Raw genomic sequence first — 23,959 nt, 5'->3', positions numbered from 1 at the left:
ACACTAAAAAAGTCACTCCTATATAGTCTGCATTGTCCAATTCACTTGACTGGTATCTTTGTTCTAGAGTCTAGGGATCTGGGGCCTTGGCTGTGGATTAAAGGGTTAAGTTCTATGAATTTCCCCATTCTTAACTATTTAACTCTTTCATGAGATCTATACCAACTTAACTTCTCAAATTATAATTGATGAAGGAGATATATATAATACATATACATATATATAAGGAGATAGATATCTATAATGGCTTTATTGAACCCCCCAACTAAAACAATTACATAACAATGAAGGTATTGGGAAGAGGAAAGCAAGAGCTTCCCCCTATGTGCACGTTAGCATTCCTCTACGCTGCTTGTATTCTCCAGATGATTCTGAGGTGGAGGAGCCCCCTGGGTCATTTCAGGTATCTTCAGCAAAAACAAGATGCATATCCAGTAGAAATTGGTGAATATATATTCAATAATCTCTATAATTGTTATCATACTGGCCCCACAAAATAGGCCCAGTTGACCACCAACATCTGCTATAATAAAACCAATAAAGAAATTGAATAAATCATGTTTTCATAAAAAGCAAAATAAACACGACTAGAATTTAAATAATTGAAGGCAATAAGTTAATCATAGCTGTTATATGAAAACAAGCTAATTATTATTTTCAAGTTTGGTGTAAAATAATAACATTAATGATATCTTAAAATAATATTTGCATAAATCATCTCCTACAGGACTTCCTCTAATACTAAGTGACATCAAGGAAAGCAGCATTTAAGTTTGTTAAGATCTGAAACTTGGGCCTTCCCTGGTGGTGCAGCGGTTGAGCGCTGGGCTGAGAAGCTGCCCATGGCCTCTGGAGCACCGTTTCAATCCCCAGCCACCTGGCAAGTGTCCCACATGGCGCTCAGACCCCTCCTCCTGCCGCCCACTGCTCCCCTCAGCAGTGTATTTCGTGAGTCTGCCTGTTCTGTTCCACGCTCTGGCTCTGGTGAATTCTCTCACCCTCCCGTGCTTCTGACTGTACCCAGTGCTTGTATAAATAAATAAATAAATAAATAAATAAATAAATAAATAAATAAATAAATCTTTAAAAATAAAAAAAAGATCTGAAACTTGAAGGGGAAAGAACAGATGGTGGTTGTAAGGAAACATCTAATTTTGCTTCCTTAGACCCTTCTTTTTTTAAGATTTATTTTTATTTATTTATGCATACAAGAACTGGGGTACAGGTCAGAGGACCAGGACGGTGAGAGGATTCACCAGAGACAGAATGGGGAGCAGAACAGGCAGATAGACCGAAAACACTGTTGAGGGGTGCAGTGGGTGAGGCAGGAGAGGTCAGCTGCGCCATGTGGGATTCTCCCTGGCTGGCTGGGATTTGAACCCATGCTGCAGAGGCTGAGCACAGCTTCACAGCACTGCGCACAATCCACTGCACCACCAGAGAGGTTGGGTGGAGATCTGCATGGAAGTCTGAGGTGGCTGACCTTTTACCCAGAAATTGCTCAACCGCTTCTCTTGCTGATGGAAGACAGGCGGAAGCAAGATGCAGAGTGTGGGTGTGAGCTCATCCCTTGTGAAAACCTGTGTGAGCTTTCTGGAGATGTTTTCTAAGGAGTGGATAAGTATTGAATATAAATTGCAGCTGAATGACAAGTACTACTGATTCTTTTTCCTCCAATGATAAGCTAATATATATATTATTTAATTTAATCATACTTGTTATATATATACATTTAAGTTTAAATAAAATTTAACCTAAAACCATGGAATATATGTATTGCTATTTTTTAAAGGAAGTAATGTTTTTTCACGTCTATATGTCTGCCTATATATGTATGTATGTATGTATATATGTAGAGAGAGACACAACACGCACACACACACACACACACAGAGAGAGAGAGAGAGAGAGAGAGAGAGAGAGAGAGAGAGAAACAAAATGTTTTAAAGGGAAGAACAACTAAATAACACTTACCAAGTAACTCAGACACACTCACTGCTTTTTGTTGCTGAGTTATCTTATAGTTTAAGTCACTATAGTTTATTTCAATATTCACAAGATTCTCCCTGAGGATGAAAACAGAGTAAAAATAGCTCAGGAAAGAAAGCACTATTTTTAATTCTTATTTGATATTCATTTTTTTTAGTTCAGATATCATTTAATTTTGAATCAGCCACACCTCTGTATTCAAGACTGATAGCTGCATTTAGAAAGTACTCGCATCATGTTAGTATTTAAGAAAAAGAAATTTTCCCAGACCCAGTAATTTTTTTATGCCTCATTCCTGAAAAACTGAAAGAAGGCATTAAATACAAATATTTACTACCTATATTAGACTATTTACAGATATTTGAGTGAATATGTAAATTTAATTCAAATCTTAGTAATGCCTTTGGTTACTTATGTGACCCAGGAAAAACTGCATAATTTTCTTTTTTTTTTTTAAGATTTATTTATTTATACAAGCACTGGGTACAGTCAGAAGCGCGGGAGGGTGAGAGAATTCACCAGAGCCAGAGCGGGGAGCAGAGCAGGCAGAAGGACCGAGGTACACTGCTGAGGGGAGCAGCGGGCGGCAGGAGAGGTCTGCGCGCCATGTGGGACCCTCGCCTGGCGGCCGGGGATCGAACCGATGCTGCAGAGGCTGCGGGCAGCTTTGCAACCCAGCGCTCAACTGCTGTGCCACCAGGGAGGCCCCCAAAACTGCATAATTTTCTTAAGTCTTGGTATCCTCATTTGTAGTCACAATTATAGAGTAGGGAGTTTAGAGCTCTGGTGAGAAGAAATTAAATAATGTATGTCATGAACTGGCATAGAACCTGGCATATACTGAGTGTATGTACCAATAAATGGGAGTCATTTGCTTTATATTAGGACAGAAAATTTAGTTAGTGTCTTCTAGAAATCCTTATCATTGATCAGAGTAGCTGACCATCATTTTAATGATAGCTCTTTATATTGTCTTGGTTACACTCACACTTTATCGTCAGTCCAGACCTCTACCTTAAATTTCAGCAATATATCCAATTGCCTCATCATAGTTCTAATTGCATGTCTAATAAGTATTTCAAACTAAATGTATTTCAAGTCAAACTCTTGGTATGTCCCCATTTATAATTCACTAACCCCCTCGCTAATCCATCAGGAAGGGCCTCCCTGGTGGCGCAAGGGGTTAAGATGCAACCTATGAGCAACCTATGAAGCTTATCCGCAGCCACTGCAGGACGAATTTGATCCCCAGTCAGGGAGCTACCCACATGGTGCAGCAGACCTCTCCTGACTTGCCCGCTGCTCCCCTCAGCCCTGTTGTGTTCCCCACTCTGTCTCTGGTGAATCCTAGTACCCCCCACACCTCTGGCCTGTACCCCAGTTCTTGTATGCTTAAATAAATAAATCTTTTAAAAAATCCATCAGGAAATATTTGTTTTACCTTTAAAATATATCCAGAATCCTTGACCCCTCATCCCATTCACTGCTACCTTGTTGCCTAAGCTGCCCTCATCTCTCACCCAGGATTTTCAACAACTCTGACAGGGCTTTCCATTTCCAACTTTAATACATTTCACTTCAACCCTCTGTTCTTTACACAATAACCCAGATATTTTCCTGCAACTTGTAAGTCATGTTGCTGCAGGATCCCTTGGACCTAGACTTTTCTTGCATTATATGTAAAAATTTCTTATTTATGTGACCATGTAATACATTTATTGCTGTTGTTTTAAATGAAGTAATATTTTTCCCACAGTTCAAATTTCTAATATAACAAATATTGATATTTACAACTCACAGAAAGAAAAAAATCATTGGAGTCCTCAATAATTCCTAAGAGAGCAAAAACCTTGATTTCAAAAAGGTTGAGCACCCTGGCTATAGGCCTTTGCTCAATTTTCACCTTCCCAAGAGGGTCTTATCAAATCACTGTCCACAACCCTGAAGAAAACCCTTCCTGTCTCTGTCTTCCAAGACCCTTCTTTTAGTTCATTTTCCTCCACAGCACTTAGCACACAGTGCATGACTGTACATCTTCATTGTCTATCTCTACCCCCAAGGTTTTTGTCTTCTGTGCACTCAGGTATGTGAAACACCTAGAAGACCCTGAATACATAGTAGGTGCTCATTATATATTTGTAAAATGGACAACTAAGGGAACAAATTAAAGATGATTTCAATGAATGAATGGACAAACATTAAGCTGTTTGTCTTCTAAATTGAGCTGGAAATTGACCACATGATGATTTTCAGGTGGCAATAACAATTGTCATTAAGAATGCATCCTAATAGCAATGTTTCTTAGAATTATGTGGTGTTCTATAACATAAAGATCACGGCTGCAAACAATCTCCTTGGTGTTGATAGTTTTAGCAATCAATATACTTAATTCAAATTATAGCATTACATATATCAAACATATATCATTAATATGTTTACTTAATTTCCATTAGTTTAACTCTGGGTAACAGGAGAATGTACCATGTTTAAGTAGATAATCAGGATATGTAGTAATATTTACAAACAATAAAACAGTGGCCAAAGTGAAGGAAATAATAAAGTTGTCTTGGATGGTCAGATATTTTAGTAATATTGCAATCCTTTTTTCCACAACTGTGCTCCTAATTTGCATGTACGCTGGCAATATTGTTTAATTTTTCCAACCACAAAACTCATAATTATTTCCAGGAACCATCCATCTGTTTTTCGGGGAAAATTTCAATTCATTCCCCATAAAAACATTGTAATCATTTCCTCAACTCCTCTCATACATGTGACTGGCCCAGTAATTTGGGACTTACAGATTCTGTATCTCGTAGTTATAGTGAAATTGTTCAGGATCTAAATGGAAGAATATTTGTATCAAAGAAGGCATCTATAAATTAAACCTTAATTTTTAATAAGTTTAAGGGATGCAAAGAAAAATTTAGGGTGTTTTCATTTAAAAAAAAAAACTAAAGAAATACTTGCTGGTGCTTGAGTATGAATACTGCATTAGACCTGAATTAGTTTTGCACAAAGCAAACAATTTTATATAATTTTTAGTTGAAAATTTGTTAAAATTTGAAGATTACAGTTTCTAAATTTTACTTGTTTTATAATGAAACCATCCTAAATTCAGCCACAATTAATTCTAAGTTGAGTTAATTTTTACCATCTTTGGGGTTCAACTGGGGCCACATGAGACCCTTAGTTGGCCATATCCTAGAGTTGGATTTGTGCCCCAGAGAGAAATAAATCCAGGCTTTGTGATTAAGTTAGGAATTGCTTTGTTTTAATTCTTACCACTGCTAAATTTGCTAATCTGCTTTCCTGGCAAACTGCATTTGCATTTCCTGATTTACTGCTCTTGGGTTTCTGGCACCTGTGCACAAACACTTTTCCTAATTATATTGCTCTTCTAACCATCAGCTCCATCAAAGACTTGCACTTCCCAGAATTCAGCTGCATTTTGTCAGCTATTTGCCTGAGTCCTCCTCATAATGATCTCTACTATTTACAGTCCTGTAGGGCTCCCACATGTGAATTGTGAGACAAAGATAAATTGGAAAACTACTTATACTAGTCTAAGGTTTAGGAAAAAAATGTTTGCTGTGATCAGCATGATTATACTTGGGTTTCTTTTCTGACTCAGCAATGTGTCTCCAAAATCATGCCTATATTCTCTTGCCTATTAAACAACTATGAAACTCTGGAGATCTCGATTAGTCAAAAATCATACCAAGTGCTCTTTTCAGTTATATTTAAGTATAACAGTATCAACATTGCCATGAAATCTATTTTCCACATTGAAGTTGAATACAGAGAGATATTTGTAAGTATAAACAGCTATCATTGCAATTTTCCTAGCTTTCCATCATGAAATGTTCGAAATCATGTGCTCTCATGTTTATCTTGATGAGAATATTTTATCTTTCTGATTTGTAAAGATTACTTTATTGTCTAGGAATTTACATGTGGGGAACAATTTTTTTATTTTATTGAACTAAATACCAGGCTAAAACTGGAATCAAAAAATGTTTTCAAAATTAGTTACTTAGCTGTGCAAAATAAATGAAATTTTCATTAGTTAATGTTTTATCATAATACTGATTTTTTTCAAATTTTTAGCTTAATAATATAAAGGAAAAACAAAGAGAAATATTAAGATTGTTCCCTGATTAAAACATCATTATGAAGTTTGATTTGTAATTCTAAGAAACAACCTGATACAGCTATAAAAGATCTAATTTAATCCTCAGTGAATCAGAATTGGAATTATATTATCTCTATGCAAACTACATGAGGACAGAGTCAGAACTCTTCTGCCCAAGTTCTTTCTGTGCCCCTGGCAGTTACTTAGAATACAGTGTGCTTTCGTTTCCTTGTCAATTTGAGGGTTTCATTGTTAATTCAGTGGCATAAGCCATTGTCTTTTTGACTGATCAGAATTTCATTTCTTAATCTTTGAAAGTTTTGAGTAAGCAAATTATGCATGTTAATTGAAAGTCATTTTCAAGACTGAAAAGATTACCTGATGTATTCCTGGCTTTTATTCAACTTCTTGGACAAATGTTTCAAAGCTTTTTGACTTGGAAAAGTAGAATAAGTAACAGCAGCAGGGTATTCAGTTTCTTCACAAGGAACAGGGCAGCTAGAATTATGTTTTCCCATTGTACATAATCCCTTAATTTCAATGTGGTCTACAATGAAAATCAGGACAGGATATTCAATAAGAGAACTGGTTCAAGTGGAGAGGGCAGAGCTTCTTAAAATTTTATTATTTCACTGAAAAAAAAGTAGTTAAGGAGTTCTACCAGTAATACCTTAAAATGGTGACCAAGTTTTATTTATATTTTAGTATGAATATACAAAGAGTATAAGGGATCATGGTAGGGAAGAAAAGAAAATTAATCTATTTCAGGAGATATGAAAAGCAAGTTTCACAGGAAGGTATATAACATACCAATTTAATAAAATAACCAATGATTTAAAATCAAAAGAATGAACATGAATCTCGAAATTTGGAGAACTTAGAATTACTATAATAATGTTAACATTGGGTTGGGTTAAGATAGAATTGTAAGAAAAAAATATTGCTTAAGGATAAGTTGTATCCAATCACTAGGACATGCATGCTTGTGACCCCATCTATATAAAGCTCGTATATGTGTATATATATATATAAGTGAATGATTGGATGGATGGATGAATAAAAGGATCATTACTCACAATAAGAGCAATTCTCTGAGTGATGTGATTTTCACATGATTCTTTCTTAGTCTGTAATGATTGAACTAGTCACAACAAACATTTTTATTTATGTAGTAAGGAAAACAATAAAGCTATTTTGATTATTAAAAAAAACAAAATTAAAAATCAACGTAAAAATTTGAAAGTATGACCAGTATTCCCTTGCTATTACTTTGTCACTGTGTATCTTGAATTCAAATATATTGCAAATTTGGTGGGGTTATTTGCTTTGTTTTGTTTTATTCTTTAGGTCTATGTAATTTCACGAACTTTGAAAAATTCCCTCTTATATTTTCTTTTCATTTTGTGCTATCCTTAGTGAGAGTTAATGCCACATATTACTATGAATAGCTTCCAGATAAATTCTAAAAATAAAAGAAATAAATGAAATCACTTACCAAGAATAGGAGAAACACAGTTGTGAAATTTTTGTAGGTCACATTCTGTCCCATTTCCTTTAATAAGTGAAAATACAGTAACTTTACATTGTATTACGTGATATAATGACATCTGCCTCTCCATCCAGCATTTCTACACCCTTTTCTTTGTGAAAACAAAAGCATAAACATATGCTAATGCCCAGTGATAATATGCATTGAGAGGAAGAATAACAATGTTTTCTTTATCTCTGTATTTCCTTGCCTCTATCTATAATATTCTAAGACCTTTTAAACTGAAATAATAATTTTAAATGTTGAAGAGCCTTTTAAGATTTGTTGGTGTACCTGTGGTAGACAGGGAATGAAAATACACATTTGTAGGGTCTCCCTGGTGGCCTAGGGGTTAAACTTCAGCTTTTATCACACCTATGGCCCCTAAGTTTGATTCCAGCTGAGAGCTAACCCACATGGTGCAACAGACCTTTCCACTCGCACCTGCTGTTCCCCTCAGCAGTGCATTTTAGTAGATCTGCCTGTTCTGCGCCCCACTCTGTCTCTGGTGAATCCTCTCACCCCCTGCACCTCTGGCCTACACCCCAGTTCTTCTATTCAAAAATAAATAAAAATCTTTGGGGGAAAAAGGATGAAAATTTAAATAAAATAAAATCTGTCATTTGTGGTATGGTAACATACAAATGAAGAGGTGTGAACCTGTTCTTCTAAGTCATATATAGTGCTGTAAACCAAGATTACATCAATTTAAAAATAATATAGTGATAGTGATAGATGCCATGTCCCAGTTAAGATGTACTTGCCTATTGTTCATGTTTCTACTTGAATTCATAAGAATTCCATAAGAATGAAAAATGATTTTCATAATATTCTGATTTCTCAAGTTTCAAAATTTAAGTAAAAATAATTAAGGGAAAGTTGTCATTCTTTATTTACCAGGAAGCAAAAAAGGTAAACATCCACATTGTTTTTCTATGTGATGTGCTTTGCATTCCTTCAAACAACCAGAAGTGCTGTAGGTATAAAAATTCTGTAGCTTGATGTTTGGGTTGCATTCTCCCCAAGGGTATTCTTGATGAACTGTCTTAAGATAAAATAAACACCTAAATCAGGAGATGTATCTGAGTCAATCTAAAAGCCAGACATTTCCTGTTATTTCTATTGCTTCATGACCTCTTCTCTTGAGTTATTTTGACCAGGAAAACACCAGACCTGTTGGTGTTTTAACCTGCTAGTAACACCAACCTCCTGCTGGTGGGAGCACTGGGGAGCTAGGATGACCTATGATGATATCTTGATCCTGGACACTGAAAATCCATCTGGCACATCTGACCCATAAGGAAGTATGAGAACTGGCTCTGTAGGCAAAGGACCTTTGAAACTTCCTCTTCCCCTTACAGGAATCATTATCTTGCCCCAGTGTTGTCCTGTTACCTTTGCCTGCATTATGTAACCCACTTGACAGACATTGCAAGATGCCTCTGAGCACGGTTCCTGCCTCCTTGTTTGGCTGCCCTGCAAAAACATCTTTCTTTCTGCTAAAGACGGTTACCTAGTATTTGGCATTTCCCATGAATATGGAACAAAGCATATCAATTGTAGTCAGTAACAAATTCATCCATTTCCACCATAAGAAGAGAAACTGATCTACATTTTTATTTTTCTCTCAGAGCTCCTTGATCCCTTTTATTATTTTAGTTGACTACATTTGTCTATGTTGCCTTTTCTATTAATCATAATTCTGAACGTAAATACAATAGTAACCCTTTGACATTTATCCTAAATGTCCTGTACTGTAATGACTCTGTGAATTCAGTCTGCTCTACAGATTAACTCATAAAAGGAAGAATATTATTTGTGAAAATTTTAGCTTAGCATATTAATCAGCCTGCTCACAAAATGGCAACCGAAATTGCACACACAATAAAGATCCTTTATTGAGCTCTTATTATGTGCCAGGCAGTATGTTATGAGCTTCCTGTGATTTCACCAACACTTCAAAATAACTCTGAAAGGGAAGAAACAACAGCCCTCTGCCCAAGTGCAGGGAGAAGATGGAAATTCAGACGTTAGGAAAGGAACAGATAGAACAAGTAACTGGCAAATGGAATTCTGCCAGGCACGTCTGATTCCAAGATTCCTCTCCCACATCGTTTTCTCCTTCCCAGACTACCCTGTTGAGAAAATGCCATTGAGACATGTAGACAACAAACACCTCGTACTCACTAACTTGTCTGTCTCTAGATTAATTATAATTACTTGGATTTGCTAGGCTGCCTTTCACTTAACTGTATATGTGAATTCATTGCTTTTAATAACAGTTTACTTCCAATTAAAGAAAAAAGTATGTGAAAGGAGACTGTGGAATTTCCAGTGGTGCCCTAAAGGCATGAGGAAAAGGGAATCTTAGTGAAAATTGTTTATGGACGTAAGTATCCACCCATCCAGTTCCCTCAAAAGTTACATTTTGCAGCCACTTACCTTCACTTGGCGGATGGTCACCCGCGCATGCATGCCCACTGGTGAGGACAAGCCTAAACCATCAAACTGGGGCACCTTCTTTGGTGAATGGATGGCAAAGATGATCCCGGCATCAACAAAACCAAAGGTTGGGTCATCAGTGAATACCTCCTGAGACAAAAATATATGAATTTTTCAAGTTCCAGATTTATATCAACATATTGCTTTCTTCACATGAAAGTCTAAAAATTATTTTAAAATGCATATCTTAATTATATATATTGTGACACAAATCACCAATTTTCTTGTTTTGTAGTATAAAAATGCCCTAGAGTCACAATAATAAAAATGGGACAGCACAAAAAGTCCAGAATATGCCTTTAGATTCTGTCTATTTAATTTTTAAGCCAATAGTTGCATCTTTAGGACCATAGGCTGAATTGACAAAAAACAAGAAATGTCCAACTTATTTGATCAATTTGATAGGGCAAAATATTCTGACTAAATCTTTTGAAATGTCTGCCCATTTTTTATTTGTCTTGAATCTGACTAGATTTAAGAAAATCCAATACCTGATTGACATTGAAGAGCAAGTTTAAGCCTTTTCCAGAGACACTCACTTTTTTCCTTGTTTGGACATTTTCAGCATGATTAAAAGTAAAACAATTCCCATATTCAGTGAAGACATGTGCAAAATCCTCCAATATGAAAATGAACCAAATAAAACATAATCAGTTGGATATTTTGGTCACTGTTCAAGTTTAAATTGCTATATCTGTATTTTTTCAATCATGATGTCTAAATGAAAATGTAGAAATATGAGAAAGAAGAGCCAAGCTGTAATTCCTATTTTATTCAATGGTGTTTTTTTTTTCAATATACACTATTAATTTGCATGTTATTATATAATCGATATGGTTGCATATGTAAAGAAGCATATTTTTAATAATATTAGGAATTATTTGTTGCCGTGTTCCTTTGCTCACCCTCCTCCAACAACCTGCGCCACAGAGTTCCGTAGGTGACCCAAGCTGGACCCTCTAATAGCCCACCATCTTGTCTCAGTGATTGGTTCAGGAAGTGACCTGTGTGCCAAGTAGAACTAATCAGAGCCTTCCATGGATTGTTAAGTGGTTATTAGCATACTAACATACGATAATGAGGGGCTGGATTGTCAGCAACCATCTTGATGCTGTGTGGGAGAAGTGCTGGAGAAAGAAGCCAAGCTCAGTCTTAAAATGGAAAAGGAGCAGAATGCTAATGACAGTCTTGAAATCCCTTGGTTGAGCTATTTCTAATGACAGTCTTACCCTTAGAATTCCTCTTAATTAAGCTAATTATTAACTCTCTTTACTTTTTATCTTAGTGGAGTTGGGTTTCTGTAGTTTGCAACTGAATTTTATGTGTCTTGTTAGGTGAGGTGCCATGTTCCTCTTCCCCACTCACATGCTACTGCCTTGGACCACAAGTCCAGGATGCCTAAACCGGATTTCCTGAGCAAGGGAACTAAGGATGGGGTCAAACAGCCATGCTTGATACATCATTGAACACCTGTGAGCCCTCCACTCACATTATTATAGTGTACCTGTTGGCGGGACAGGTAGTATTTGACCATGAGTTGGCCAATTAATTTCTCTCTCTCTTCTCCACCATCTAGCTGCCTTTGCATATATTCATGTGTGTGTGTATGTATATGCATATACATATGGATGTGATATGGCTGTTTAAATTTCCCCTGCATTTCTGCTTTTGGATTTGTCTTATTTTCATTAGCACTTGGGTAAGTGTTCAGACCCTTGTCACCTCATTTCCCATGAGGTTACCCTGGAATAGGACACAATTTCTTGGTAAGGAGTTTCAACATGTTGGTAAATAAAAACAGCACAAAAGAGCTTCTTCTCAAAACTCAGACTTTAGAGAAAGACTTCAACAGCTATCTCTCAGCCATTCCTTTTTGGCTGACTGTATGTTGTGAAAATAAATACACAGAAACCCAATTTAAACAAGGTCTCATGCATATCCAGTCAGCAAACTACAGACCCAACATGCCTTGCATCTCTGAAGGAAAGTGATGTTGCCTCCCAGCCCAGGGGTGGAGGCAGGAATTTCTGCACAGCAGCAGCTGAGGCAGTGAGGGAAACCACCGCATATTAAACTCCCAGTTTCCGGCAATGGATTTTTTTGGTTACCACAGCTCCTCTAACATCTATATAAGTTGATGTGGGCTTTTGTTCTAGAAAGAGGTACATGTGTCTCAGCATGAAACTGCAGTTTCCAAATTATGATTTGCTTGTGAAATAACTGGTTGCTTTTTGTATGAGCTCAACAGTACTAAGGAAGTTACAAAAGAATAAGAGATTGTTCCAGAACTTATGAATATTACTTAGAATTAATAACAACAATGTTACAGAATTGGTGATATGGGAAAAAGGAAGGACATCAGATAGTCTATTTACCCCTTTACTACTATAATCTGGACAGATTAAACACTTTTTTCTTAAACAGATTAATTATGTAAACAATAAAACAGGATGTCATCAGTGATTAGAAAAACACATACATATAATATATAACATAATGTAAAATGTTTAATGTGTAATTTTCTTTTTTATGACGATTTAATTAATTAATTTGTTTATTTTTAAGATTTATTTATTTATATACAAGAGCTGGGGTACAGGCCAGAGGCGCGGGAGGGTAAGAAGATTCACCATAGACAAAGTGGAGAACAGAACAGGCAGATGGACAAAAGACACTGCTGAGGGGAGCAGTGCGCGAGACAGGAGAGGTCTGCCGTGCCATGTGAGAATCTCCCTGGCCCTCCGGGAATTGAACCCACGCTGCAGAGGCTGCAGACAGCTTCACAGTGCTGCGCTCAACCCACTGCACCACCAGGGAGGCCCTAATATATAATTTTTATAGTCAAATCCTGGGGTCATCTAATGAATTATTACAAGCTTAGAGACAGAATGTTGGGTGCTTAATGATAACACGTATGTGATCTTGGAATACGTTTGCTTCTTGCTGAATGTGAAAAATTAAAATATCCTCTATGTTAAAATTGCCTTTCTCTTTGGAATAACTAAATTTTATCTATCTTTATCTAATTACTTGAAAGAGGAAAATGTTAGTTATTTTCCCTCTCCCCTGGTCCCAGAGGGTTGAGCTAATGAAATATAATCTTTGAGCAAATTTAGGTTGATTCCCCATGACAGTAAACCTTATCTCAGTGCGAAGAAGTAAGAGCAAGTAGATTGTTATATTAATGATATGTGAATAAATATTAAATTATTACCTTTGGACCACATGGCTTCCCAAAAAAGTCACAGTCCAACAAAGTGTTATTGTTGAGATAAAAACCATTTTTCCTGACAAATTCTGTAATGTTGAAGTTTTGGTGACTTTCAAGAAAATCAATAGCCTCTTTAGAGCGAGTGGAATTGGCACTTATTTCCTGAAGATGGAGGACCTTGGATACAATATTCCACAAGAAAAAAATAAGACCAAATTTGGCCACAGCATCTGTTTGGAACCTGTTAGTAGGAATAAAGGCAATATTTAGGAAAATAATAATTTCTTATTTAGAAGGCAGAGACCAAACATCTACTTCTTTAGCTAATCTCTATGCTCTTCTTATTCACAATACATTCAAGGAAAATAGGATTCCTAAAAGATCTTTGTCATACCTTAAAGTTTACCTTGTATTTACACATAGTTTCATTTACCCTGAATAACTTACAAACTTCAATCTGACTACATTATAATGGATCTTCAATATCAAGCATGAAGGAAAGTAAGAAAATATATTTCTTAAGAACAGACTTAGAAGCCAGATTTCCTGACATCAAATCCCAAGACTGCCATTGTTGTGGCTTTGTACTGTTTCTCTCTGGCTATGCTGGGATTACACTACATCTCCCAACAGGCCCTTTCTTGTGTATATCTGGTTTACAAACTGAAGTTCAAGGGCAGGGGCTGGGTAGCTCACACACGCTGTGGCTGCTCTGTGGACAATGTGTTGGTATGGGATGCTGCTTCTATATCTCCTCCAGCTCCTGTCAATTCCCCCCTTCATGTTCCTCAAAGCCTGGCTGCAGTGAGAGAGCAAACAGAGAGATGCTGCCAAGTTATCCTGCTGGCCACCTGCCCCCCACCGAGATGGGAGGTGGTGAAAAAGGAGGATAACATTCCAGAGTTTGATTTCATCACTTCAAATCCATTTTCCTTCCTGACTGTTGATCCTGCTTACTTCTGGCAGAGCCTTAGAATCCCAGACAATAGACCTACAGATTGCTTAACTAACTCCTAGAATTCAGTTGGCCCTAATCCCCGTAGTAAATTCCTTTCTAGCTCATTCATAATGACTTTGCTTCTCCCATTGAGCTGATTATTACAACCAATTAATTGTATGACTTGGTAAATTCCTCCATCTTAGTGTGACTCAGTTTCTGCTCTTGTAAAATTGGTATATGCTAATAAAAGCTACCTCAAGATGCTATTTTTCATGATGAAATTATTTTTCCTAAACATTTAGAAGCAAGCCTGGGATACAAATAATGTTAATATTTATTAAGTAAATGCCTCATTATTTTCCAGGAGTTTTCCTGGCAATCCAACAAGAAGGAATCTCTTTGCCTTCACTACTGTAAGAATATTGTGCTTTGCCTTCACTGCTGTAAGAATATTGTGCTTCTCTTATTTTGCTGAGCTATCTCTGTCTTGCATTACCTTTGGTTCTTTATTTGCATACATTCCATTCCTTTCAAAATGTGATTGGTATTTTCATATTTTAGACATTAAAATCTTGAACCTAACCAAACTATTTTTTCCTTCAAATTGACTGCTAGAAACTATAGAATAAAATTTATTTCCACCGTGGGTAGTGTGCAGGACCAGGTGGCACGTGGTAGTTTGTGTGTGACCTTGCTCCTGGACATACTTTATCTGCCAAGCTTTATATTTTATTTTTACTTTTCTTTATATTATCTTTCATGTAACTGATCTTTCTCATTCAAGGCATATGAAGCCCTTCTCTCTCTCTTTTTTTTTTTTTAGATTTATTTATTTATGCATTATACAAGAACTGGGGTCTAGGCCAAAGGTGGGTGGTGGTGGTGGGGGTGACAGGATTCACAAGAGACAGAGTGGGGAGCAGAACAGGTGGATCTACTGAAAAACACTTCTGAGAGGAGCACCTGGTGAGACAGGAGAGGTCTGTTGCACCATGTGGATCAGCTCCATGACTAGGGATCGAACTGGTGCTGCAGTGGCTGTCCATAGCTTGATAAAGCTGAGTTTCAACCCTTGCGCCACAGGGAGGCCCTGAAGCCCTTTCTTGCTGAAGGTACCATTAAGGTAGCCGATACACAAGAAAAAAAAAAAAAAACCTAAAGTAAACAAACAAACAAAAAAAAAAATCCAGGAAACATTATAGAGCAGGCCCTGAAATAACTTAATTTAATTCAAAGTTATTTAATTAATAATGTTGATGAGGGGGAAAAAAATCATCACCAGCTGGAGCCACTCTTAGCTGGACGCTACATGACTCTGCACACCTGCCTGGCTTTTCTCCGGGTGGTCTAGGTTCCTTCCGCGTCGCAGAGGTGCACGTGGAATTCACTGATGTGTCTCAGTTGTCTCAATCTGAGTGACTACATGTGAGTGCGTGCGTGTGATGTGTCCTGCGGCAGAGGGTTGGCCTGTCCACAGGTCGGTCCCCTCCTGCCACGAGCTGCAGCGCTAAACTCTGCCCGCCCACAACCCTCAGCTGGAAAAGCAGGAAGGGAAATGAAAAAATAAATATGTGCAAATCATTGTTGAATTCAAGACGTGTTATGAGTCTGGTTTAGAAGTTTGGTGATGTTTCGGTGACCAGAAATATGCTAGAGGGTCTTAACTCTTACTTATGTCAATTAGTCTTTGGTAAACTTGGTTTTGCTTTACAGCATTTCACTGACAGTCAGTTCCCAAGCACTGATGACTGGCATTGACAGGATTCACTCTACATTCTTTCAGAAATGACAATCTGCTTTTCTCCTATGAGAAACATGGGTGGAATAAATATAAAACCTTAGCCAGTTCTGAGCTTTGCAAGTCCTGATTAAAAAAAAAAAATCTCCAGTGCAGTTTCTAAAATCTTTAAATACCTTAAATACCCTCCTTGTCTTTTCTCTAGAGACACTGTCAAGTCTGTCATGGTATTTGATACTCGTCAAGGATATTTGAGTCCCACTGGGATCCTCTGAATTGAGAAAAAGCTGAAGTCTAATGATATGGATAATAAACAGCTGACACTAGCTGCGGCGGCCATACTAACCACTAGCCTTGCTTTCCTCAAAAGTGTGTCTAGTGATCTTTTGAGAGTAAATAGTCCTCATGAGCAGCATATTCTGAAGTGGAGCACAGCATTAGCCCTTAATTGAACCCTGATAGTTACAACCAATTAATAGTATGAGTAAATTTCTTCATCTTAGTGTGACTCAGTTTCCTCGCTGCAAAGTCAGCATGTATGAATACAGCCCACCCACTTCAGCTTTCTAAGGCTCTGAATGACTGACAGACCTGGGATCTGCCACTTGGGAGCCTCCATCAGCTAAACGTCAGCCCTGTCTCACACAATGTTCACTGCATTCTTTTCAAAATGATTATGCAAAGAAATGAAGGATTTAACACACAGGTGGGAGGTATAAATACAATAGATAAAAAGGTTAAAGGGGAAGGCACTTTAAAATATCCTTTTAAAATGTCTTTTATTATGCTTATAATAATTGAGACCAGGAGCATAATTTAGGATGAAGAATTAACGGATAAAGTCTAACAACATTTGCAACAAAGGATGTGAATATTTTGTGAGACATATTGTTCAGCCTAAAATCAAAGTGTTTTTCTCTGAGTTTATTTTCAACTTTAATTAGAACTTCAAGATCCTTCAAAGTTTATTCATTCAGAAACCTTGTTCAGTTATCATTTCCCTTACTTTTTTATTGAAAATATACTGATAAGAGGCAATGAAAACAGTGATAAAGATACATAGATTTATTAATACAATTGAATAATGTAACCATGACTACAGCACCTTCTTCTGCATATCAATGTCTCAAATTACACTTGGCTAAAGATCTGACCTGGTTCTTCACTGATTTCCTTCAAAACATTCAAATCTACCACCCATTAACAAGGAATGCTTATTTTACAGATCCTTTTATGGAGAGGGAAAATGGAGAAGAAATGTCTGTTCCTTAGATTTACCTATGAGACAATTTTAACATCTTACAGTTCTCTCACTAATAAAATCTTTGACATGCATTCATTTTTCATTTGAATGATGATAACCTCCAGATTTTTCATGTGATTCTTTTGTATAATGTTTGTGCCTAGTTGATATTTGGTATCAGATTCTTGATTGCTATCAGCTGATTTTGATATCAAAGAATTTATTAATCAATCTTTATTTGAGGAGACATTGTCCTAGCATTCTTTGCATCTTTCAAAGTAGTTGATTGTGGTTCTTTGAACATATCTATCATAGCTACTTTCACATCTTTGTCTCTAAGGCTGGCATATGTACTGGGTAGTTTCTATTGCCTGCCTTTGTGTGTGTATGTAGGCCTAATTTCCTTGATATTTTCAATAATATATAATAGTAATGCTGGATATCATTTAATTAGTTTAGTGGGGCTGCCACAAAACTGTGCCAAATTATCACAAACTTGGTGGCTTAAAAGAACAGAGATTTATCTTCCCGGAGTTCAGTAGGTCAAAGTCTGAAGTCAGGTGTCAGCAGGACATGGTCCTTCTAATGACTCTGGGATTCTCCTTTGCTTTTCACAGATTTTGGTGGCCTCCAATACCCTTGGCCTGTGGCAGCCCATGCCAATCTCTTATCCCTCTGTGTCTCAGTGTATCCTCTCTTCTCCTTATAAGAATGTTATTTAGGTTTCACGCTAATGCAGTGTGACCCATCTGAACACACAAAGTGATCCTATTTTGAAATAAGATCACTATGAGGTTCTGGGTTGATGTGCATTTTGGGTAGACATTATTTCATCATATACTAACACCCACCTCCTGGATTTGAAATTTCTTTTACTTTTTATTTGCTAGAGACTTGGATGGGCTACTGTGGTTAAATCTACTCATCCTCTATCACTCGCCTCCCCCAGTATCACTCTGTGATATCACTCATACAGCACACAGCTGGGCATGTCACCCTTGATGGCAATGCCCAGTGGGCCTGTCTGTCTTTTCCCCTAGCCTTCCTGCAAACCTTCCTGCCTCTACTGGTAATACAATAAGGTGTCAGGCTCCACAAGTTGCTGATTTATTTTTTTTTAAATATCCAGCATTTCCTAAGAGAAGCTTTAGGTCCACAGTCATTTTAGCAGAAAATACAGGGATCTCCCATGACACCTGTCTTCACACATCACAGTCTCCTTCATTATCTACCTGCCCTGCTCCAGTTATACATTCATTATCATTGATGAATCAACACTGACACCATGGTTTCCTCTTGGTGTCGTATACCCTGTGCGACTGGATAAATGCATAATGACAAATCCACCATTATGTTATCACACAGAGTAGTTTCATTGCCCTAAAAATCATTTCTGTGTTCTATTTATCCCTCTCTCCCTCCTGCTCCCTGACAACCACTCATCTCTTCATTATCTCCATAGTTTTGCTTTTTTTCATGATGTTCTATAACTGAAGTCTTATGGTATGTAGCTTATTCGTGTTGCTTTTTTCACTTAACAATAAGTTTTCAGTTTACTCCATGTCTTTTTATAATTTCATAGCATATTTCTTTTTAGTACTGAATGGAATTTCATTGTCTGAATGTACCACAGTTTATCCATCCAACTACTGAAGGGCTTCTTGGTTGTTTCCAAATTTTGGCAATTTTGAATAAAGCTGCTATAAACATCAATGTGCAGGTTTCTGTGTGGACATAATTTTCAGCTATTTTAGGTAAAAGCATGGAGCACTATTTCTGAATCAGATGATTAGAGTATTCTTTGTTTTATGAAAAAGAAAATGTCCAACTGCCTTCCAAAGTGGCTGTACCATTTTTCATTTCCATCAGCAATTAATAAGGTTCTGTTGCTCCACATCTTTACCAGAATTTAGTGTTACCAATGTTGTGGATTTTGGTCATTCCTGTAAGTGTATGGTTATATATGTATATATATATATATATATATATATATACACACACACACACACACACACACACACACATATGTGCACCTATATATATAGGTGCTCATTATATAATTGGCATATATTTATACATATATACTTATTATATAATTGGCAGGTATATGTGTGTGCATATATAGATAGACATATACATATGCCAGTTATATAAGGTACAATCCCAGAAATGAGATGAAAGTGTGAATACATTATCTCATCTAATGTAACAACATGTAGCTAATAAATAATTTTATAACTGCAAAAATGGAAGCTAGGAAGATTCAGAGAATTGTTCTTGGTCTAATAATCTGACAAGTAATGAATCTGAGGAAATGCCACCACCACTTTCCTGCCCGCAGGTTGAAATCTTGCAGCCCCTTCAGGACCCACTGTCAGCCATTATAAGACCTTGCCTGTAAGGCCTCCTGAGGAAAGATGCTCTCCCTGCAGCTGACTTGGTGCACTGTCAATGAACTGCAGTTTTTTGGAGGGTCTTATAGTCAAGAGCTCGACAGTGCCACAGAGCATTAAACCAAATGTGGGTTCTCCACAACCTTGCCTGAGTGTGCAGGTCACAAGCTGTGAAGCTGACCTGCTCTACTAACTACGTTAGGTACACATGAAAACATTTCACATCTGAAGACCTTTGCACAGTCATTTCCTCCTCAACTTTTTCCTCTCCTCCACCTAGAAATTTCCTTCAATAGTCAGATGACTATGCAGACACCCCCAAACAGAATGTCCTCTTCTGTGTGCTTTCAGAATCATCACACTCACCTTCATCACACTGTACCATTACCACAAATACTGTATTTATTTCTCTCTCTCTCTCTCTTTGCTATTTAACAAACTTTTTTTAAGTGTAAGTATCAAGACTTACATCAATTGAACCACAGACTTTGGCGCATTGCCTGGTATATACTCATGGATAGAAGGAAGGACTAGAAGAAAAATAAATGAATGAAGGAATCAACAAGTATCTTTGCTTCACTAACTTAACGTTTTAAGTACATTAAAGACCTGCAATGACTCTACTATACACATTAGCTATCATAGTCAATCTTTTATAGTCATAAAGAAACTTAAACTTGCAAAGTTATAGACATGAGTATGAAAAGTGTAATTTTTACCTGTTCAAATTACAAAACGTCACAGCTGGGAACTCTACGTTTTCCACATACTGAACCTCGACAGAGGTGGTGGTTGGCCACGTGAAGTAGTTGACAAAGCGACAGTAGATCTGCCACACCACGAGCAAGACTGAGCCCAGGACCACCGCCAACCAGGTCACCTTGCGGATTTTGCTCCGGTTCCCAACAATGTTATGTACCCCATGAAAGGAAGTGGAGATAGCAAAGTCATGGTCAAACGTCTTTCGGTCAGTGGGAGATGGCAGAGGTTTCTTTGAAAGATAGAGCTTTATCTTTTCGAAGAGTCCTTAAGGTTTTGCCCATAAAATAATTAAATAACAGCAGTGAGTTAGGAAACCTTAACACTCTGTAGAAAACGCAATTCACATAGGAAATGGTTACCCTCCAGGTGTAACAGACAGACTCAAGTTTCCTCTTGAGTTCCATGTTTAGAAATGAAGACACAGAAGTGTTGACAGCAGGGTTCTAGTGAGGATATATTAATGCTGCTTAAAAGGCTCTCGTTGATGTGAATGCATTGATGTCATCACATTAATATGTGGTTAATTCCAATTTCAAAATCAACTGACCTTAGATGGGCTGCTTATAGAAATTCATACTCTTTAAAAAATTAGATCTGCTTTTTAAAATTCTCTTTTTCTCTGAAGAATTGGGGTCCCTAAAATTTCATGGATAATAACAGGCTGTTTTCTTCTAAGAATACTTGCTACCAAGCTACCTTTTTTCCAGTTCATCTTAATCTTGTAATACTGATGCATTTTTTGGTTGAATGTAGTATTCAATACACAACTATTTTACTTTAGTTGATTAGCCAAAACATTTAAAGTTGTACTATTAGTTAAATAATTTATTTAAATCTCTTTAGAAAGTGTTTTTATTCTTTTAAGACTCAATAATCTGTCAAATCGTGTTTATTGGCATTGGTTGATAACCAGTAAAAGTGAACCTAAAATTTTTATGTGAATATGAAACATATGCGGTATTTTCTTCTTATTTCTGTTTTCACTTTTCCATAGAAGACATGGAAATTTTTTTTTGTTGGGGGAGAACTGCATTATAGTTCAGAGATGATATGACCTCTGGGATGAAGACCTGGCTTCAGATTCAGGTTTTTGCCTTTTGTAAACAGTGTGACTTTAGGCAAGTTGTTCAATCTGTCTAGTACTTTGTTCCTCTTCTGTTAAATGAAAGCAATGGTCTCTTCCTCATGATTTTTGTTGTGAACATTAAATAAGATAATACTGGCAGATGAGGTGGCACATTACAAGACCATAAGTACTAATTTAATATTAGCTATTGTCATTCTGCTAATTTAGTAGTGATGCGGTAATGGCAAATGGTGAAATAGTTAGGGATTTAAAAACACTAAAATTCTCATTTAAGAAATGAGTTTTCAATGGTGTCCAATATACTCTCTATAATTAGATTGATTAACTTTTATACCCTTTGCTTCAATTCAAGAAGTGTTTTGTGAACTGATCAGCATTAATTTACTTCTAAAAAGTTTCAAGTGTTACTTATCATTCAATCGTTATGTGATACTGTTGCAGAGGTCATCACACACTCTGAACCATAATGAAGCTTCCCCCCCAACAGCAACAAAAATTCTCCATTCTATGGAAAAGTGAAAATAGATTAAGCTAAAAAAAATACTGAATATGTTATATATTCACATACAAAATTCAGGTCCACTTTTACTGGTTCTTACCAATTAAAATCAATAAACATAATTTGACAGATTATTGATAGTCTGGGAAGGATGAATTCACATTCCAAAAATATTAAAACTAAATTACTTAGGTAGTAGTACAACTTTAAATATTTGAATAATTAACCAGATGAAACGTGATTATTTTACAGAGAGTATGCAGTAAAGGGGTAAATTTTAATAATTTAAAAATCTTAAATTTTAATTAAAATTTTGTATAGCCTTACATACTGTTGTTTTAAATATCATGTTACCTAATATATGTAAAGTAACTGGCACAGTCCCAAGGACAAAATCAGAAAGATAAGTAAAGCTATTGTTATTATCATTCATTAGAAAAATCAATTTAATAATGCCCCTTTACATACTACGTAGTCATCAGTTACAAAAACATACGAAGAATTGACTCACAGGACACTCTCTGAGCTCCTGGCCCCCTTCCCATGCCAGGGTTAGACAAGCAAAAGATTGCTGGTTGAAAACATTACCCTGAAATATGTGCTTCTGGTTAAGTTCATTGTCAAAAATCAGCTCCTTTAACACTGATCTCCTTGACAACTGTTATGGTATAATTGTTTTATCATCTACTTTGAGGTTTTTAAAAAGTTTTCTTAAAATGTTAGTGTTTTAGATGAACAGAGAAATACATGCGATGTGAAGAACATCAGAACTGATTTAATTAGTGACCGGACCAGCTTGCAAAGCAGGAAGCTTCTCCCTTTCCCAATGCAAGGACATATTATGGCTATATTATGCAATGATGGCAAGTGAATGTTGCATGGAATACTGGGCTTCATAGAAGCATTTTGAAGAGCATCAAACAAGTCATTTTGAAAAACAAAACTTACAGGCATATGTTAAGGAGAAAGCAAGGAAAGAAACAAAACCCATATTTTAGCATACAGTAACATTTCAAAACAATTTTGGACCCCCTAATACATATAAATCTTTTCCTGAATTGCATTACTTATATAAAAAAAAATACTGGAAAACAAATTTCCCAAAGGAAAAACAAAGTAATCCCCCTTTGCCTTTAGAAAGAAAAGCCGTAACTATTTTGAGGATTCTCCTCCTTACCTACCTTTCTCAGCGTAGACTTTTGGCTTCTCACTCTGCTCCATTGACAATTTCAGTCAGCTGAAGTCCGTGAGGATATATCCAATTTTCATCAATAACCATATTCACTTTGTTGCCTTTATATAAAATACAGCAGTGGCGGTTGTAAAACGTGGGGGGCAATTTAAATGTTTGTGTTGCTATGTTTTGCCTCATCAAACACATGATCTGCAAAACAAAAATGTTGGCAGAACCAGCTACAGACATTTATGGGCTGATGAAAAGCTACTATAGAATGAAACAAATATATACAAATATATTTTATTTGTTCAAGATTGTTCCCTTTTTTGTGGCATTTAAAAGTGAATGCAGTTGCTTATGCTACAAATATGTTCAATATAAACATAACATAGCATAACATAATACAACATAACATAATATATGCACTATATTATAGGAAAGGATTTTCTCAAAATGGAAAGGACATTTCCTCTAAGGCTCTGTGGTTTCCTGCTTCTAACAGGTTGCTTGATACTCAGAATATCCACCAGGAAAGTCTACTTAGCTTTCATTTTCCCTTTTCTTTTTACACAAATTTGAATCAAAATGCACTTGGAGTGAAATTTGGGAGGTAAAGAGGCCTTTTTCTGGTTGAAGTTTTTTTTCTTATAACAGATGACGCTGTTTCTAAGCAGAAACGGTTATTCATGAAAAGGACAAAAAACATTACCAGAAAATAGCTCCTCAAGAATAAATGATCGCTGAAAACATACAAA

General features: G+C 36.5%; 1 protein-coding gene across 1 annotated transcript; it reads right to left on the bottom strand.

Annotated features, from left to right (window-relative positions):
- Nucleotides 1–332: 332 nt before the first annotated feature.
- ASIC5 (acid sensing ion channel subunit family member 5) lies at nucleotides 333–23,254 on the bottom strand (the record flags this gene model as incomplete). Its single annotated transcript, XM_084245585.1, has 10 exons — nucleotides 23,209–23,254; nucleotides 20,399–20,705; nucleotides 13,369–13,606; nucleotides 10,646–10,771; nucleotides 10,095–10,244; nucleotides 8,550–8,697; nucleotides 7,620–7,676; nucleotides 6,503–6,671; nucleotides 1,975–2,066; nucleotides 333–523 (listed from the first exon to the last, which is right to left on the bottom strand). Exons 1-10 carry the CDS (start codon nucleotides 23,246–23,248, stop codon nucleotides 333–335), a joined length of 1,518 nt encoding a protein of 505 aa, XP_084101711.1. The 5' UTR covers nucleotides 23,249–23,254.
- Nucleotides 23,255–23,959: the final 705 nt, after the last annotated feature.

The sequence above is a fragment of the Talpa europaea genome (assembly GCF_964194135.1).
Source record: "Talpa europaea genome assembly, chromosome: 10".
NCBI classification, from domain to species: Eukaryota; Metazoa; Chordata; class Mammalia; order Eulipotyphla; family Talpidae; genus Talpa; species Talpa europaea.
Note: the sequence above shows the minus strand (reverse complement) of the source record. Positions and strands in the feature narration are given on the sequence as shown.